Genomic DNA, 19,952 nt, shown 5'->3' on the forward strand with positions numbered 1-19,952 from the left:
ATTTTATACAGTGCCTATACTTAAAAATTGGGGCATTATAATTAATTGTCTCCTCTTTGACAACAGAGATAAGAAGACACTGACCTTGGACGTCGACTAAAGCGGACATTGAGTTGTTGTGCATAGGTGTTGTTTGGTGGGATCTGCACATAATGTCAGCCATTGTCCTGCCTGCTATTACACCTCAATGCACATTTCCCACGTCGAATTTGTGCTGCTTTAAAGGGAAAAGAGCAATTGTAGGCTTTCTAACCGACAAAGTTGGCATACGTGACTCCCCTCTAACTCCCCACATGGGAATCTGAACCCCTCATTCATAACCCAGAGCTGCACACCTCCTCCTCCGTGTTCTACCTGGCAACAGTCCCTCTGCTGGGATCTCACTGCTTCCAGCGTCTGCTGCTCTTTTTTTCTTTAACCTTCATTTATCCAGGTTACGTTTCCTGAGCTGTGTGGACAGCACAGCTACGCATTATCACACCTGGGAACCACCAGGTATAAGGAGAGTCTTTTTTCAGCCAGAAGCATTTGGTGGCCCAGTGCTTTACTCAAGGACACTGTAACAATATGTAATGGCAGAGATGAGGAGGCTGATCACGGCAGTCAATGTTACCTCACTGGTGAACAATATAAGAAAAATAACAGTCCACATTTACAAAGGATTAGATTTTATATTCATTTTGGTTAAGATGTGAAATGATAGCAATCTTAGCTTTTTTTGCCCACTAGGGATGGGGTGATATTAGTTTGTGTGTCTTTATAAAAGCACTTGCAGTAACTTGGTTGTGGTGAATATCCATCATCAGGATAACCAGGAATGGTGAAAATCACCTGTATTATCTTCTAGTTAGAAACTAGAAGATAATGTCTAGCATGCCAGCACACAGTCATACTGATTTACGTTAAAGTGCCAAAATGAGGGGGGCTGCATCTTTCCAGTCATTCCTGTTTGTAATAATGTATCATTATCTTATTTATGTCAGTCAGAAGTTACAAAGACTGTAAAATGTTTTTCTGTCTAAATGCATGATGTTGTCATTCTGACGGCAACTTGTTCAACATGTCCGTGCCTCCGCTTCTCTTTTTTTGTTCTTTTCCCCTGGTGCTGCATCATGGTGCTGAGGGTGCAGAAATAAGAGCACACGCACACACACGCACACGCACACACACACACACACACACACAAACCAGAAACTGCTCATGACCTAACTTTGTTAAAAGTGTGCAGGTACATTCAAGACGGGCAGTGACTGGAAGTAATGAAGTTGTTGCCCTGGGCAGTTTATTGATTTAACTGTTCACACTGTAGAACTACCTGCAGGTTTTTACTTGGCCAACACTGCAGCACTGAACACGGAAAGGCAGAGAGAGCAGTGATGATAGTGTGCACAGGAGCTCACTGTTCATACTGATAAAAAACAACACAATTTTTGACACTGAGATTCTCTTCCAGGGACTGAATTTTGATTTGCGTGTTTGCTAAAACACACAAATCTCCAACTCAGCTGGAGAAAAACCCTAATGTGAACACATTTTGATAGAGTTGGACTTGGACCACCTGCACAGTACAAGGAACACGTTTTGTCTTTTTTTCCCCTTTGCTTGCGTCATAGAAATCATTGTTTTTACATTCTTGCTAGAAGCATAAATCCCGCTTTGTTTGGGCCAATGTTTCCTTTTTTAGTAATAATCAATCAAATGTCAGACTCCTGGTGACAGGACATCTGTCACCTCAACTGAGCACAATAGGACCCAGTTCCGTTTGACCGGCCAACACAACACAACATAAACAACATAAACAACATTCTGTTTCTTGACAACATTGCAGTGATTTGACATTTAGATGACCAAACAAAATGTGATAGTGGGGTTATGACAAAAATCTCATTCTTATAGAGAGCATTATTTTATTGACAATTACTGTATATACATGCACTGATATACAATGTAGAGTCAGACAATTCGTGTTCAGTAACTGGTTACTGATTTTAAGCATTTTTGGAATATTTGCACAGTTGTATTTTAGCAGATCAAGGAAAAAATTTGAGAATACCAAACAAACCCAGCATTAACATGACACATGTTAAACCAGACCCAAGTTTGATGCAGTCAATGCAAGTGAAATTGTTACCAAAGTTACAGTTTGTCTTCCCTGCCCAGTTGGGTATTGACACTCAAGGAAGCTGTGTCGTTCAAATATGGAAAACTTTTGTCAGATGGATTTGTGACAGACGGTACAGATTCTAGAAATCTCAGTATTTTCATAATTGATTAATACGTCAATTATTTTTTTGATAAACAGAGTACATGTTTGGCTCCTAAAATGTCAGAACATTTTGAAAAAAATGTAGATCACTGTTTCTTGATCCTGGAAAATGATGATGTCCTCAAATGTCTTAATTTGCCATCAAACCAAAATTATTCAGTTTAAATGATTTCTTTGTTTTAATTATCAAAAGAAAAACACCCAAAGTGATGATCAAAATAGTTGACGATTATTTAGTAATCAGATAATTTGTTGCAGCCCATACGTTGAGAGAAGATACCTTAATTCCTTTACCATATATTTTAAAATTTTTGGCACCCAGTCTGTGTCTACACTGTTGTGTACTGAAGCATCAAAGCTCAGCTCATCTCCTTTTTACTTCCCTCTGACTTTGTTACTGTTCTTTGTCTTCAAATCTGCTCTTGCACTCAAGTCTGTCATGTCTCATAAATGTCAAACCAATTTTTTATTTTTTTTTGCCATCTGTGCTAAAATGAATTTATCCATTTGTGTGTGACAGTGAAATAATCCCAGACTCTAACTCCTCTGCCTTTACGCTACACTTTTACTGACTTACATGTGTTTTTTATTTTATTTTTTGCCTCAAGCTTGATGCTTTTTTATGTGCCGTTAATGGGTGAAAACACTCACTACTGAATCTAAGTCGTCCCCTGAGACTTGCCCCGGATTCTCTATTAAGGTTTTTTTCATAGGAGTGTGTATTGATCCATCACTACATGACATTTCATTATATCGGAGCGAATGTAACGCTAACAAGACAGCAGGGAACAGTGGAGTGGACAGGAAATCAGAGCTGCCATCAAATGCGGCTGTGTTCACAACACAGGAACGAGATGTACACTTAATTAAGATACACTTTGATTGATAAAAACAACAGGTGCATGACCAAAGAGATGAGAGCAGAAGTGAAACTTATCAATTGCAGACGTTTACCTTAGAATCTCATTGTGCACTCTTGTCAATTGTCATGTTTAAAAACAGTTTCTATTAACTATTTTGATAATCAATTTGAGTGTTTAAAAGTATTTTCTGTTTTTTTAATATACTGTGTATATACTGTATATCTATATAAATATATATATATGTCTAAGAAATGTACATTTTCTGACATTTTATGGACCATAAAGCCAATTATCTTATCTGGAAGATAATCAAAAGATTAATTAATTAGTCGCAGTCCTCTTTTGAATATTGTCTGGTTCGATCTTTTCCAATTTTAAGATTTCTTACTTTCCTGTTTTTGCTCTTCATCAGTGTGAAGGGAATATCTTGATTATTGTTTAAGTATGTCACCTATGGGTTTGTGAAATAGTAAATGATTTGCTTTTTAATAAATGAGTAGTCAGTAAGTAAGTGAGTAATGTACAAACAACCGTGTCTTCAGACCAGGTACAGTAGCCTAGTAGCATAAATGCAGACCTTTAACCGTTCTCGCCGTTATAAATTGATGTATGAACATATAATACAGTCTGTGTGCGTCAATGGTGACTGTGGCTTTTCATTTTTTTACACCCACTGCCACCTGTGGCCTGACAGGTGCCCATTATCCAGGTTTTTTTTTTCAAACTGTGAAAATCACATTAAAATCACCTAAATTCAATGTCCAATTTCTGCGGTTTGGGTAAATGATCAGTGTCAGGGTGAACTTTCTCAAATTGTCTGCAATATTTTCTCATCTCTTCTTATTTCTTTGTCACCTCTTCCTCGCTCTCTCTCTGGCTGCAGAGCATTGAATGAGCTACCGATGAGCCCAGTAATTGACCCGGGCTGGAGTAGTGACAGCGTGACAGAGCAAGTTCTCAAATTGGCCTAAATAGTAACTTTCTTGTTTTTTTTTTACTTTATAATGTTGAAATATTCATAGTCAGACCTGCAAAACAAGTATAAAAGCCATTGTCATTGAAGTAATTTAAGCAAAAAAGTCTAAATTGGCACATGCACAGTTTCCTTATTTCATGTTTGGTTTATAGTTAATCTCAGGGGACTAAGGAGAAAATAGCTTACCAGGGTGATTAGTGATATAATAACCCAGTCGTAAATGATGGGCAGTAAATAATAATGTGTGTTGGGCTTCTGTCAACTACCAGTACAAGAGACTCACCACTTCCTGGTGTAGATTACCCAAGTCTCTGTAACCACTGGATGTGAAAACACTTCTCTCCCTGAGGACTATACCCTGCGCTGTTTTTTGATAAGGGTGGTTGAGCGCTTCATCTAACACTCCCACAGGTGTTTAATTGGTTTGATCTCTTGTGACTGTGAAGGCCAAAGTACATGATTCACATTATTTCCACACGCTTAATTACTGCATGAGCTCGTCTGCCTCTCACACGGGGATGGTCATCAGAGAGATGGCAAATCTGACACCAAACCAAATGTTGTGAAGTGGCTTCACTCTCGCTGTGTATGGAGCACCTGCATATGCTTATGTTGCCGCCCCTGATCTCTACATCCATTTATCACTTATCTCTATTTACACTGTAAACAAATGAGTGCTGTCCCAGCATTTGATCAAGACAAAGTGTGGATCTGTGAAAATGTTTTCTTAAGTGTCTGCTGTCACCAGCAGCAGCACCACCTTTGCTATTGACCCATTAATTATTAGTCCATCATCTCATGTGGTGCAACACATTCTGCTTGTGCAGTTGACCGTCCGCTGTCCAGTTGTTGTCCAATGTGTTATTTATCATCCAAGTGCAGCATCAATAGCATATACCTGCCTCTGTTACCGCCCAGGAAGGAAGTGGACAGAGGCACGTAGCTTTTTGTACTGTGCTTGCCATTAAATTCAATACACAAAGATCATTTAAACCATTAGAGTTTCAACACTTTACCTCTGTGTCCCTCACTTTGTCATAAGTCCATTGATGATACAGTGCAATCATTCTCTCTTTCTGCTCTCGCCTCACCCAGTCCCGATGATTTATACATGGGCCTGGATAGTTGATCTTTATTCAGTGGGCCTCCAGGCAAGTCTGATCACACTCATAAATCCTGCCAGCCATCCCACCCTGTTTTACCCCCAGCTACACCCATTGTTGCTCTCCAAACTCAGCCCCCAAAGAGTAAAGAGCTGCATTAGTTTTCTGTGTGTGGTGAGTTCGCAAGCAGCCCTCAAAGACATATGTGTTTAAATTACTGAAGTAATGGCTGTGGTTCTCAACCAGAGTCGGAGATGCCCCATGGCTGTGGGGTTGGACAGATTTGGATAAATGGGATGGCAGTCTGGTAATATCAAAGCCGACTGGAAAAAGAAAGCAAACTCAGTATGTGCAAGACAAAGAGGTTTGAATGTTCCTTTTTGTATGTTTGGAAATAGGCTAGTGATTCATCGTCTCAGGATAGAGCTCAGAACTGACCATAGCTGACCGAGTCCAAGTGATTGTTTGCACGAGTTCTAATATTTCTCTTGCATCCTTAGGGGCTTTTTCACATCCTCAAAGTAAACAACGTAATCTGTTTTTTAACAATATAGAATAGAAGTAAATGATTTGTTTACAGTGATAAAGAAGTAGAATTTAACCCCTTTTTATGAGACTCCATTAATTTGGCATTGCTTGTATAAAAATGTGTAATACCTTCCTGTCCTCAGCCCTACTTATCAATAGATTGTTTCTGCCACAGGGGGCTGTTGTTCTCTCCCTCCTCATCACTTGAAACCACAGCACAGATTGGCCTCTATTGATCAGAAAACACCCAGTGTTCAGTCTGCTACTCTGATTGATTTTTGTGGCCAAGGCCAGATGGTGTTTCACTTCCTCCTTCATTCCTCTCAACACAGTCAAATGGGAAATGATGTCGGCTCAAAAGTTTACTGGCGATAATGAGACGTTGCAGCGTATAAAGCCTTTTTTTTTATCATCGATACTGAATCGTTGTTAGAATTACGAATCAAGTCTGGTGACAGTTTGCCGAAAAGACGGTCAAATGATTATATGACTGTATTGTTAACATGTTAGTTGGACTGAAATTGTGCTAAATTAAATTTCTCCAAGGCAGAATAACAGATAATGCAATTCAGACTCAAGCTGACTGGAGCTGTATGCTCTGCTCATATGCCACAGTTCCCACCCCAGCTAATACCCGCAACTGATAGAAACACCAGATACAAAACCATGGTGAAAGTCAGGCCAGCACATTTATTGAAATGATAACCAATTTTATGATCTATCGGCTTAAAGAATTGGACATTTTTAAGTTTATGGCCGGTAGGAAGACTCGGAAAGGCGCTCAGCATACTAACAAGTAGCCGTGTGCTAATCCACATAAGCTGAACGGGGATGTTTTGGCCACTGGTGTGACAGAGGCTGACACACACTTAGTTTAATGAATTGATCCCCCAGTGCCTTTGTATCAGTCACAAGGACAGTGGTCCAGAGACTTATTTGAGCTAGGTTTGTAGCTTGACTCGGCTGCCTGGAAATTTGCTGAATGACTGACATGTTGGGCTGATTGTTAGCTTGTGATTAGTTTTTTTGCACATGCCTTTATTGGAGTAAGCAAAATGACTCCTAGCCACCTACCAATTATTTTTTGTCCAATGCCATCAAGCAATCAAGGCCTTTGTGTTGCCAGGCCTCAAAACTTGTGTCTACAAATAAAAACTACTTACTACGTTCAACACTGATAATTAACATTTAAATGACTGTGACAGAATATAACAAATCTTCAAGTGTTTCTTTTAAGACATTTACATATCTGTATATTCATTCATACTCATTATTGGCCCCAAACATTCAGTGCAAGAGTCAGGGAAACAAAGATATGCAGTAATGCATTTGTACATGCACTTAGAAGAGTGTTGTGTTGTTCTTGCAGGGTAACTCCTCAGTTAATTGTGTTAATTGTGTCAATGTTTTTTTTCCAGGGGGTGACGTACTGTGGGGAAAGCTCCGCCAGCAGTCTGACCATGGCTAACGTCCCCTGGCACCAGGAGGTGGTCGCCTTCGTCCAGCAGCTCGCAGACATGTTGCCTCAGTATGAGATCGCCTGTGAGCATGAGCACTCGAACTGTTTGCTCATCGCACACACAAAGGTAAGAGCTCTGCAGCATTTACCGTGAGACATAATGATGACAAATGCTGGTTTGATGGTTCCAGCACATGCACACTTCACTATGTTGAATGTAGACATAAATGTACTGGACACTAGTCCTTTGTGGAGTATTTCTTGAAAACCTGTTTATTAAATTACAAAACTTTTTGTTTGTTTCCCAAAAGTGAAACAAAGGCACAAATCTGCCCTGTGTGAATAACAAAATGTGCATCCAATGAGCATTTTGATGCTGTCCTCTTTGAAATGGTGATTAAAAGAAAAGCATTTTCCCTTACTTTCTTTCATTCTGTAGACAAAATGAGTCAATGTGGGAAAATAATTATATGATTTATTATTTATATTATTATTTGTAGTGAAAATAATCATTAAAGTTGGTTTATTTATTCAAGAAATTGAAAAGAAAATTTGCTGTTAATGACCGTAGAGGGAGTCACATTTTCAGGACTAATGTTAATGGTCGCATTATTCCTCAGCATCTATTTAAACAACATGAATGAATTCAAAATATCAGTTTCACAGTGTAATGTAGTGTACACACACACACACACACACACACACACACACACACACACACACACACACACACACACACGGTCATTAGACAGTGGATACTGCATTAGGACGCCTTCACACATAATAATGAGTAGTGTACCTGATGATCCACTCTGCATCATTTACTCACTGCAGGCAACTTGACTTTTAATAGTTTGTTTGATTTTGTCCTGTTGTATTATTTACAAATCACTTCTCATGTCAGTCATCAGAGTGGTTTACGCTGGCAGAGGCTCACTGACCCCTGAAGCCTCAGTCAGTGGTAGGTTGTGCTAAAGCAATTAGCAAATGAATTAACCTAATTGATTAACTGCCGTCTTGGCTGTCATTGACAGAATAGAGCACACACAGTTGTGCACAAATGTTGGGCTTCAAGAGGTACCAGTATTAATCTAACCACCCAAACTAATCCCTCTTAGAGTTTTTATAGAGGAGGTTCAGGAAGTTATTATTCAGTCACCTCACATTTTTAGAGTGGACTGTATCCGCAGAGACCAAGGTTGATTTAGGAGATTAAACACATAGCAGCTGGAGGACGGTGCAAAAAACTTCCGTTTTCTGAGATAAAAAGAGAAGGGACCACAATGGTTTGGCGGGATGAGCCAAGGTTCAGAATTTATCGTGTGTAGTGTATGATTCACTTTTTTTTTACAAGGTTAACTGTATGACACATCTGCAAATATTTTCTTCTTTTGACATTATATATCTCCAGACAAACTTATTTCACACTGCTGATCATTTATTAGACATGTTTTCTGCTACACAGTGAAATGGTAGTTAGAGTTGTAAGTCAAAGCCAATGTGTGGTTATTGCAGTATTTTCACTCACGCTGTTGCAGGAAGCCTGTAAATCAGCATCTTCATCTCCAGAGAGGAGAGAGTTGGGAAAAATGCCTGTACATAAGTTTCCATTGACCTGTTTTTGAACATTGAGACAAAAACTTACAAGATCTGGTGTTTGTGTACAACTACAGTAAATTGTAATTAACTGCCAGATACTGAAAATTATTGGGGAAAAATGGACAAAAACACTTACTCACCAGACATTTTCTGGCCCTTTCATGGTTAAAAAAAGGGTTGAAGCAAAAAAAGTCCAGATGGACATTTCAAGACTTAGGTGTTAAAGGGTTAAGGTGAAAATTTATACATCTATTTGTAGCCATGGATTTTAACTTGAGGCCATGACCATATTTGACTGAATACCTGTAAAATCAATGACACTCCATGCATTGGCATCATGAGCATGATGGCATGAGCTTGTATGACTGGTTATACAGAGTTCCCTGTAAAATGCAGTTCTGGTTTATATAGATTAAACTGACACACGGGCACTTGTATTAACTCAAATATTGTCATCCCTGTCAATACACTCTCACACATGTGCTCTCACACACACATGGTTTCACACAATCTCTACAGACACTGTCTCCTGAGGGGGAAAAAAAGTCTTTAAAAGCCACTTGTTTACATAATCCCTGTGTATTCCTTTTCCTGGACATGCTAATATTTCATCAAATTGATTTCCACTCCCACCCCATTCTCTTCATCATCATCCGGATCATCATTCTCGCACCTCCACAAATATAAATGTAGCCATTTGTGTGACTGCTGTAGACACCGTAGACCAATTTATTTGCACCTTCTCGCCCACAACTGTCAGTGTTTCTTAATATACATTCACACACACACATACACGTTCTACTCCCTGTGCTCAGTAACACAGATTGCAGTATCAGCACTTGATGCTCTGAGGCAGGATCTATCTGCCTCATAACTAACCACTAAAACAGTCGCCATGAGAAGAATAAACAACACTGGGCACTCACTTAGTCATTCACACACTCATTTTTTTAAGGCTTGAAAAGCTTTGTTTTTCAGGTGCAGTTGAAGTTTAAAGCATACCATGCCAGCATTTATTCTCTCTATAGTCAAAAGACAATTGATGTACACTTATCAAAACAGGAATGCATCTGCATACTGACTCATTTGGAAGAAGATCTCTACTGTATTCAGGCACCGTTATGAGTTCATGCATTAAGATGAAACAGAAACGTTGTTGTGTCACTGTTACAACGCAGATATATACAAAGACATGAAACTGAGCTGAAAAAGTGAAAATGAGATTAATATGAAATCTCTTCCCTTCCAGATGAGTGCCTCCCTTTGTAAATATTAACAGATGCGTGTGCCAGCGTGCTGCTGTCTTTGGGCGGTCATCAATAATCCAGCAGAGTTTGGCAACAGAAAGCATTTTTAGGTTCCTGTGATGTTGTTCTGTTCCGCGTCTTAAGCATCATCATTTTGGGGCTGCGCACTTTTAGCAGGAAGACGAGTCAGAGTGTAAAGTCCTCCAGCCTTTAAAGTTAACTTGCACAGCAGCAACGGCATGTTTGAAACACATCACAGGAAAAGCACATCAGCCGTGTGTGCGTGGATTCTTCACACGCCTCAGATCTTAGTTCCAGATTGATGATGTTACTGTTTGATGTAACCCTCCAAAGTTATCAGCGTTTGTGTGTGTGTGTGTGTGTGTGTGTGTGTGCGATAGATCCTCCCTGCACTGCCACATCATCATTAGCTTCTTTTCAATCTCGGCAATCCTTGCATGGATTGTCAACTCCCTCTCTGTCCCTGCGTCTTTACTTCTAATCCCTCTCTACCACGTTTTTCTCTCTTTCATCTCTCCCCTTTCTTCTCTTCATCCCTAACCACACTTGCTCTTTTTTTCATGCCTTCGGAGTTACGCAATTAAGACGCAAACCTCTCTGATCTTACTGAAAAACATGTTTACTGTACTGTTACTAACAATAAATATTTCTTTTGTGACTCATCTACTTGACAAAGAGTGCAGTACTGACCACATTTTCTGTCCGAATAGAACAGATAAACTAACAGATGAGCCTGATATAAGCTGTGCTGAGTTTGTTTTACCCTGGAAACCTGGAACACATTTGCCATGATTGTTTTAGCTGACGATAACACACCTAAACTAGTACACCATAGAATGTAATGCACCATGTAAAGTAGACATTCAGTGTGACTGCACACGACGTGAACATTAATATGGTTTCTAAATGTTTGTCGCCCGTGGCAGCAGAGCAGAGTTGTGCCCTTCAACAGTTTGACCTCCTAACTAATCAGTGAAGGCCAGAGTCGAGGAGGGGGAGGACTGGGGGTGGCAGCTCATGGCTGTCAATCAATGTGTGTCCTCAGGCTAATCTCCTGATTCTGACTGTACGCAGGAGAGAATATACAGTACATTCTTCTACTTTGGTTGAATTTGTTATATTTTGTTGATCTTTAGTTTCCTTTTTAAACAACTTTTTTTGTTTTCTAAGTGGCAGGTATTGCAGCCTCAGTCACCTCTAATTCACGATTACAAGTAGATGAACATCCATCGATTCAGTTTGTTTTGGAAGCCGGTTCTGTAACAATAAATGTTTGATTTTAATATTTACAGAGACCGATATATCCGTCTGATACAGTCTTTTTTAAATTACTGAGCAGTTAGTTTTTTTTGACTGTTTGGGTTTCATATTTTTCTTTTTCTGATATGCAAACCAGTCATTTGCACCTGTACCGGGTCGAGTACCGAGCAGTCAGCACTGGGATGGTAATGACTGCACACACAGATATGCATTGCTGAATTCAAAAGAATAAACACTGTTTATAGAAACTCCTCCATTTTGGACTTTTATCCCATAATGAGAGCATGAGAGATGTGTATGTGTGTGTGTGAAAGCACTGCACAGCTCATTGGCATTTGCTCTCAACATGAAAGCCCCTCCTGTGGTTTCGGGGAAGAGTCTGTCCTCGGCTTCCTCAGTGATCCTCAGCAAAGTCACCATCAGTACAGACAACAGTACAGCTTCACTTTGTTGCCTGGAGACTGAGATTGTTTGTCGAGGTGATGGCTGAACAAATATCACCCCTTCTCATTACCAGAAACATTAACTCCCAGCACACCCCCTTACTTGGGATTCATTAGGAATGCAATGGGTAGCTTTTCTCTAATGGCTGAGGCAGATCATCTAAAGGTCTATGTTTTAACACATTATGCTTCAACTGGGTAAATATATGTTGGTCCTTTTCCTTCATGAGTACTTTGTTTCTGTCATTTGTGTAAGCAATACTTGCTCTTTCCTCCTCTCATGTGAAATACAGTTGTTTGGTATAAGGTTGACGATTTTAAAAGCATCAGTACACACTAGGTGGTCGGGCCGTGAATCTGTAAGAGCTTTTTAAATGCTGGACCCCGAGAGGTAAAAGCACAATATTCATCCCCAGTGAAAAGTGTGTGCCTTATCGTATCCGGTCACATCTGATCAAGAAACTGGGTCCAAGGTCATTTAAGGATCAAACTTTTTACTGCAGCCGTGTTGAACTCCAGAGAAAAGGTTGCATCGCTTGCTGCTTTGCTTCGTTCTTATTACGTTTGCAGACAACACGGTGTGTGTGATGGGAAAGTAAAGCTCATGACCTTCACCTCCTGCACTGCTTTGGAAAACAAGGAAGATTAGAGGAGGAGAATGATGTTGGAGGCTTTTCCATCACTGTTGAGCACAAATACGCTGCTCTTTCTCTCTCTTTCTCTCTCTCTCTCTTTCTCTCTCTCTCCCTGGTCATTCACATCTCCCTCACATTTTTCAGCTCCTTGCTCTCCTTCTGTCAATTTACCTCCCCTTTTTTTTTTTTTTTGCTATGATGGATGGTAATTTGGGTGAAGGAGTAAGAAGCAGTGATTGATTAAAAAGAAAATATGAAGAAAAGGGAGGAGGTGAAGTTGGTTAACCCACAACTGGTTAAGAAAAAGGAGTGGAAAGGAAATGCAAGTGGCAGATGTGGAGCAAGACGCTCTGTAACCACATCTGTAAATTGTCTGTTTGAATTTGAAATACTTGACAATTACTGCAACTTCATTTAGTCATTGCATATAAGTCGTAGAATTGTGTGATAATGATATAGATACAGATGCAAAACTTAGGGTTGTTGCTGATTTATTATGAACCTTGGTAACAGGTAAATAGGTTTTTGTTGGTTGTGATATTTCATAGAAGAAAATGAATTGATACAGTTGTAAGTAGCTCCAGCAAGCTTCAACAGTGTCCTTTCAAACCAGAAAGGACACTGTTGTTCTTTTGTATGAAGATGCTGCCATGTCAAAACAGGAAATGCACTCTGTGGCCCTTTCTCTTTTTTTTTACAGTTGGATAATCATCAATGCACAAGAAGGCAGGCTAGATTTGTACAAGTGTATGATTTAAAGCTTTTATACACACTGGACCTTTAAATTCAGTTAAATGTTGTTGCATCTTTATGGATTCTTCCTCAACCAAAACCCCATCTCTTAATAAAGTTTCATGAAAATCTGTTGCATAGTTTTTATAAACAAACAAACCAAGAGATGGACTCAGTTGAAAACCCATTATTACTAATTTATCCAATCAAATTTCATGTTGTTACTTCATATTCGTTTTTTCTTGGTTTCTATGATGATGACTTTTTTTATCTCTTCTTCCGCGTGCTTCTTTCAGTTCAAGGTGGATGGTGAGTGGTGGACGTGGATCGACTACGAGCGTTTCCAGGAGTTGGTCCAGGCCCACGAGGAGAGCGGGGGACAGCGGAGCTTCTCGGCCTTGGACTACGTAGCCCAGACTCCCAGCTGGGCTCTGTTCGGAGCCAGCGAGCAGGGTTTCGACCCCGCTGACACGCGCTTCCTACGACGCAACAAAACCAAAGACATCTCAGGGTGCTGAGAGAGAGGGAGAGGTAGGATTAACCAGAGCAAGGACTAATGTGGGGGAAAACCATTAGGGAAAAATGAGATTCAATATTTTTTATTCACGTTTACTTAAAGTGGACTTTTTTTTTTTTTACATTCTGTAACTCTTTGTCCCTCTTTTCATTTCTCTTCAGTAAGGATCTTTAATTTCCGCGGCTCCGTTCTTTATTCTGCAAAGATCAAACAGAAACTGTCCGAATCAATTGCCTCACACTTTCTTTCTAGACATTCCCCTTTGTATTGACTCTAAGAGCCTTTTTTTGTTTTTCATATATGCCCATAGATCTTTGATATCCTACCGCCCTGCCTTCTTTGTGGATGAGGTCATTATTATAAATGTCTTTGGCTTTGATCTTTATACTCGTACACTGTTACCGTTGAACGTGGCTGTGGCTTCACCATTGCTGAGGTTTTCTTGTAGTCGTGCTGAGCAGCTCAGGACATGATCAGCATGTAGGGAACAGCTCTTTCACTCCTCTCCTCGTGTTATCAGTGGGAGTCGCACTTCTTTTCCCACACACCTTTTACTCTTCCACCCACTCATTAGGAGAGAGGCTGCAGCTCCACTGGGAGCATCTCTTCACAGCATCTCTAAGTACAACTGTTGCTCTGTTGCACATGCAAACCATTATTTTTAGCTTTGCTTGGTTTCGGTGCTCCAAGCCAGGATTAAAGAAATGATCAGCCTCATGCTGCCAGGTTTTCTGTAGCTAAATGAAAAGTGGGAGATGTTTCACACGTGTACACATCAAAAATCTATTTATTTGACTTGTGTTTGACCTTTGGTGAAGTAGAGATGGATGAAAAATCTCACAAGGTCTAATCCACTGCATCTTTTTTTCTAGTCTTGTAGTTCAAAACATAAAATAGACACAACCCAGCAGAGCAATCTAAACTGTGAATGCACAAACGCTTTCAAGAACACCCACACTTTTCCTTTCCGATCCACGTTCAGACACCGTCCACGGATAAAATGTGAGCAACTTCACTTAACGAACCGCAATATCGGCCTAAACCTCCTGTCCAGCCTGTCAGAATAAAAGCCTTTACTGATGTTTTAGTGAATCAGGTTTGAAAATCAATCAATTTCTTGTATTTGAATGTAAACCCAGGTTTTATTTAGATGTGATTTGTCAGGTGTCTGATGTTGCAGTGCCTCTCTAATAGAGAATGAGGATGCATCACTGTAATAAATGCGTTTAGAATAAAATGCTTCGTCTTTCCTGAAGTTCACTTCACACACGCCCACACAAACACATGCATTCCCTAGCCCCTTACCTTAACCTTAACTATGACAACTAAATGCCAAATCATGACCGTTAACTCTCGCATAAACCTCATTATAACCCTCACCCCCCAAAATGTCCTCACAAAAATAGGTTTGAATCAAAATTAGTCCTCGCAGCCTAATATAGACATGAACACAAATGAACATTTCTTAATGTAGTTTTGGCATTTGTCTTTGTCTTACTGGAGACAAAAGTGGGGGAGTTGACATTTGAAGACATGGTAATTGTGGCCAAAGCTTTCTGGCTGCTCTCAGAGGTGAGCAGCAGCAGCGGCAGCACTCTAACTCTCACTCTCACTGAACCGGGCTGAGAGAGCAGAGGTAAAGTTCAAAAGAAACAACGTTAAAGTAGCTTCTTTATCGATGCACCGCGACCAAATACTGAGATTTGAAATAACAAGAAGACTGCACTGTAAACACGATACTCTCGGGGATGAGGCTAATGTGAATAGAAGTTAACCAGGAACTGAAGAGGTTGATAGTGAGTTAATGGCAGACAGCATTTTTGTCATCTTCACATATTACAGATCTTATACTGTGATGTATGGTTAATATATAATTGTCTTGAGATGTATTTATTATCACCGAATTGATGTGTCGTGATGTTATTGCTACCGTGTTACGTTGTGGGTCGCGACCTTGTAGAGACATGATAATACCTTAATGTAGTTTTACCTCTAACAAAAAAAAATCAACCATCAATCTCCACTAATCCTCAGTGGATACGTGTCCTGTGAATGTTTTTCACACAGTGATAAATAACATAAAAGCCTAAAGTCTCCAAATGTATTGAACATTTTATTTTGTTTATGGGTAAGTAAAAGTCTCTCGAGCGATTAGTTCTTCTGTTCCATAAACAAGCGGACATTTACTCCTTAATGGAGGGATTGATGGAAGATTGTGCTCCACAGAAGGGGAACTATTTTATTTGTTATGTTTCAACCAATAAAATGCTTCACTCCCAGTCTATAAAATTAAAGCACAAGCAATAACGACTCCATAGCTTTTATTCCTGATTTTATTGTAGCAAATCAGAGACAAAAATCATACTTGCATCCTCTGTACAAACTGAAGTTTAAACCTCAGATGGTTGATGCTGCCTTGTCTAACAACACAGAAATGTCCTCACAGTCTCTGATTATCTGTGTGATTTTGAATCCAGCCGTCAGTGAGTTGGCGATTGTAGTTTCCAGAGATGGATGTTACATTATTTTTGCTGTCAAAGAATTATACATTTGACATCATTTTACATCAGTAAAGATGTTCAGCTGAAATATTTCATTCCTCAGCAAGAAAACTGCTTTGGTTATACGTTAAACGGGACAGGGAAGGTGATGATTCATTGCCAAAAAAACATGAACAAGTGTCTCAACCCATCTTTCAATGATAAAGGTAATTCACACGCAGAAAAAGCATTTCCAGCTGTACATGAAAGACGAGAAAAAGCTGCCTGGAGATGGTGACAGAATCCTGGGAGCTGATGTTCGATGGCTCCAGTGCCTCTGGGGAAACTGGGTGAGTATTCTTTTAAATGTATTATATACACACTCACTGGTGGCTTGTCTGCAATCTTACACATGGAAATGCAATTTAAGAATTGTCAAACCAGTAAACAACCACTCAGTCATTATGTTTGTATACAGTACACCGTGTGAATCTGCATTGCAGTCACTTTTTCTACAGTGTAGGTGAATGAAAACATGAAATGAATTCCATGTGTTTATGTTGGTTTTACATGAACTTACTGCACTAACCTATTTTGATAAATGATTTTTTTAAATAAATGTGAATGTTTTCTGGTTTCTTTGCTCCAACTAACAATGGAATCAAATTAATATTTCATAATTTTTGGTTTGTGGTCCAAACAGGACATTTGAGAACATCGTCAATGTGAGATTTTTGGAAACACCAATTAACAATTTTAACAATGGATTAATCAGTTATGAAAATTGGAGTGAGTTGCAGCCAAGACGTGATGGTGATGGTGTTTTAGAATTGCCCATGCCATTTTGTTTTTGCTGAAATGAGGGTGATGCTAATCTTTCCCTATCCGTAAATAACAGAATTTAGCATTATAGAATATGGAAACATATTAACAAGATAATAAAGCATAGAATAGTCTATGCAGTATCTCCAGTGAGTGATTTACATTGTAAACACCGTAAAGGATTGAATATTATGAATAGATGTTACATGAATACACATGTCGTTCATAATATTGTGAATCTTGTGACTTTTATAGTGTTGCATTGCCGGCTCATGAAACGCATGAACTTAATAAGTGCCACTGAATTTCTACTGAAACCATTCATCATTTACAGTCCATTCATTTGTAGTCAATGATAAATGGACGGTAAATAGGTTCTTAAGTGGTAATTTACAGTAAATGATGAATGGATTCACCAGAGCTTTTAATGTATTGATCACACTTTTTTCAGCTATTAACAGTTAAAAGTTTTTTTTAAATCTAATTTGACTTCACAGCATCCGTTTTCTTGTTGTAAATATCTGATAAAATCATTTATGGTTATGAAAAAGCTTCAATTACATTCAATAAATGTGTCTCTTTAACCTTGTCATAGAAAGTCTACAGAGCAGCCATTAGCACGCCGGACTACACACAAATATAAATCAGTTTGGACGAGAATAAAATCCCTCCAAGGTCAGGGCGATGATATCTCATGCTCCTCACACTCTTCACATTATTTTCTGGATACAGATTGTTTGTTTTTTAACACAGCAAGTGTGCTTTGTAGCAGAACCAAGAGGATATTCAATATCACCTTTTTTTCCCTCTAATTCCCCCAAACTCTTCCAATAAGTAAAGCGCACCTCACATTGATCAATATGGATTATTTTCTTACTTCCTCATCTCACTGTTCTGTTCAAGCTGCTGTGACGCGGCGCTGTTATTATGTTGGAGACTTTAAACGGCTGTAACTCTGCCCATTAGCTTCCACTCAGTGCTCAGACCCCGGGTTAATCTGCATATTTATAAACGTGCTGTCTTAATAAAAGTGTGTGGCTGCTTGCCCGAGTTATGGTAATGATGTGCCCAAAACTCTAGGGTATGTGAAAGCGATAATGGTTCTTGCAGATGGCTGCTAAATGTGTTGGATGTAATGTGCAATGTCTGTTCTGCAGCAGCTGCAGCAGCAGCTCAAACTGGTGCTGAATGTCCCCTCTTTTCTTTCTGCCTCTCTATGCACTGTTAATACAAGTGTGTGTGTACATGGTTTTATATCTTTATGGGGACGTTTGTCTGGTCCCCGCAACTTTAAAGGGATGGTTTTACCTGGTTTTAGGGTTTGGCACTTAATTGTGACAGTTAAGAGGACAACTTAATGCCTTATGTCTATAATCGGTCCTCACTAAGATATAAAAACAAGGACATTTTAGGTGTGGTTAGGTTAAGGTTGGCGTTATGCATTAACTGGTTATGGTTAAGGCTTTGTTTAAGTTGTCCAAATGAATGAAAGTGCAGTGTCCTAAGAGTTAAGCTGGGCAAACCTGAGTGTGTGTGTGTGTGTGTGTGTTGCCTCCACCTGCGACTCCTCCTTCCTCTCCTGCATCTACCTCCCACGTGCAATCAGCTCACCTGTGGCGGGAGCACACCTGCTGGAAGCATTGATTCACTGATTTCTAACACTGTAGAAAACATAATATCCTCACTATGAATGCTGCACAAGAATGGGTGTGTGTACTTGTTCTTGTAGCTTTGTGAGGGCCATTAAAAAACATACAAAGCTATTTTTGTGTCTTTACTACATGTGTGTAGTGGACTGTGAGGACACTGTGTGTGTGTGTGTGTGTGTGTGTGTGTGTGAGTGAGTGTGAGTGAGTGTTTACCAGATGTCCAGGCTCTGGACTCTATGCAGTCCATCATTCGTCATCTCGTCCTGTCTGTGTCCATCTGTGACTCAGCACCAGGGTCGTCTCAGTGACCTTCTGATGAGCCAAGTCTTTGAAAAGATGCTAATTCAGCATCATTGTTCTCACACTCTCAGCAGAGAAAAAATATGATTTTTTTTCCTATGCCAGATTTGTTTTTGAAAGTCCGGACAGCAGGAAATGTACCGCTGGAGTCTGATTTTGTGCTTTGAAATGCAATGTGGGCAGCCCATGGTCAAGAGGCAGGGAATTGGGCTCGTAACTGGAAGGTTGGTGGTTCAATCCCAGGACGCTCCTGTGCCCGGCTTGTGTGTGTTCACTACTGGTGTGTAATAAGGATGAGTTAAATGCAGGGGACAAATTGACTATCACTAATTGGTGTGTGTGCAAAAATGACTAATTCTAATTAATACAGCTTAATCTCAGTTTGAACACTGAGGCTGCAGCTCAAACTGGATTTCAAATTGTCTTATAGCAACACAAAACTGATGCTGGAAATCCTGCATCCCTCGCTGCACAGCGAGTACAACATCAGTGGAGTGCAAAGACAAAAAAGATTCCCCCCCCTCATGATTATTAATTGAAGAAAAAGAAAATTAATTTCAGTACCCATTCATCTATGCAGATGTTTATTAGATAGAAAACAATGCTGTTTCACAGGAAATGCAACTCAAATTTGTGGGCATTATTACACTGTTAATTGAGATGGTACGTGATGGACGACATTGAAAGGATAAAAGATTAAATATGAAAAGGAATTAAATTAAATACAGTAAAATAAAATAAAATTCAATTCAATTCAATTCAAAATAATTTCTTTTCATCTATGTATAGAAGCCATGCCAAATTACCAAAGCAACCCATGCAGAAAAAAAGATGAAGATATTGGAATCACAGCGGCACAGAATGATTGATCATACTTGAGTCCAGGATTCAGGCTTTAGTTGAACTCAAGTTGTGTTTTTCAGGATTTGTGACTCAACATCAGCCTGAGCAGTGATGACAGTGATGACTTAAATGTTAAAGATAACGACTCTGACTTGTTAGGGTTCGTAATGTGTAATCTGCCACATAAATTTGACCTTCTATATTGAAAT

The 19,952-nt window shown here is 39.5% G+C and overlaps 1 protein-coding gene across 1 annotated transcript in view; it reads left to right on the plus strand.

The window, feature by feature from the left end:
• Positions 1-14,886, plus strand: part of tyw1 (tRNA-yW synthesizing protein 1 homolog (S. cerevisiae)) — a 48,143-nt gene extending 33,257 nt beyond the window's left edge. The window contains exons 15-16 of the mRNA XM_044032427.1: positions 7,155-7,322; positions 13,429-14,886. Coding sequence (XP_043888362.1) covers positions 7,155-7,322; positions 13,429-13,650 — 390 coding nt within the window. The 3' untranslated portion in view covers positions 13,651-14,886. The remainder of the gene's footprint in view (positions 1-7,154; positions 7,323-13,428) is intronic.
• The last annotated feature ends 5,066 nt before the right edge of the window (positions 14,887-19,952 follow it).

Source organism: Solea senegalensis, linkage group LG8 (assembly GCF_019176455.1).
Source record: "Solea senegalensis isolate Sse05_10M linkage group LG8, IFAPA_SoseM_1, whole genome shotgun sequence".
NCBI lineage: Eukaryota > Metazoa > Chordata > Actinopteri > Pleuronectiformes > Soleidae > Solea > Solea senegalensis.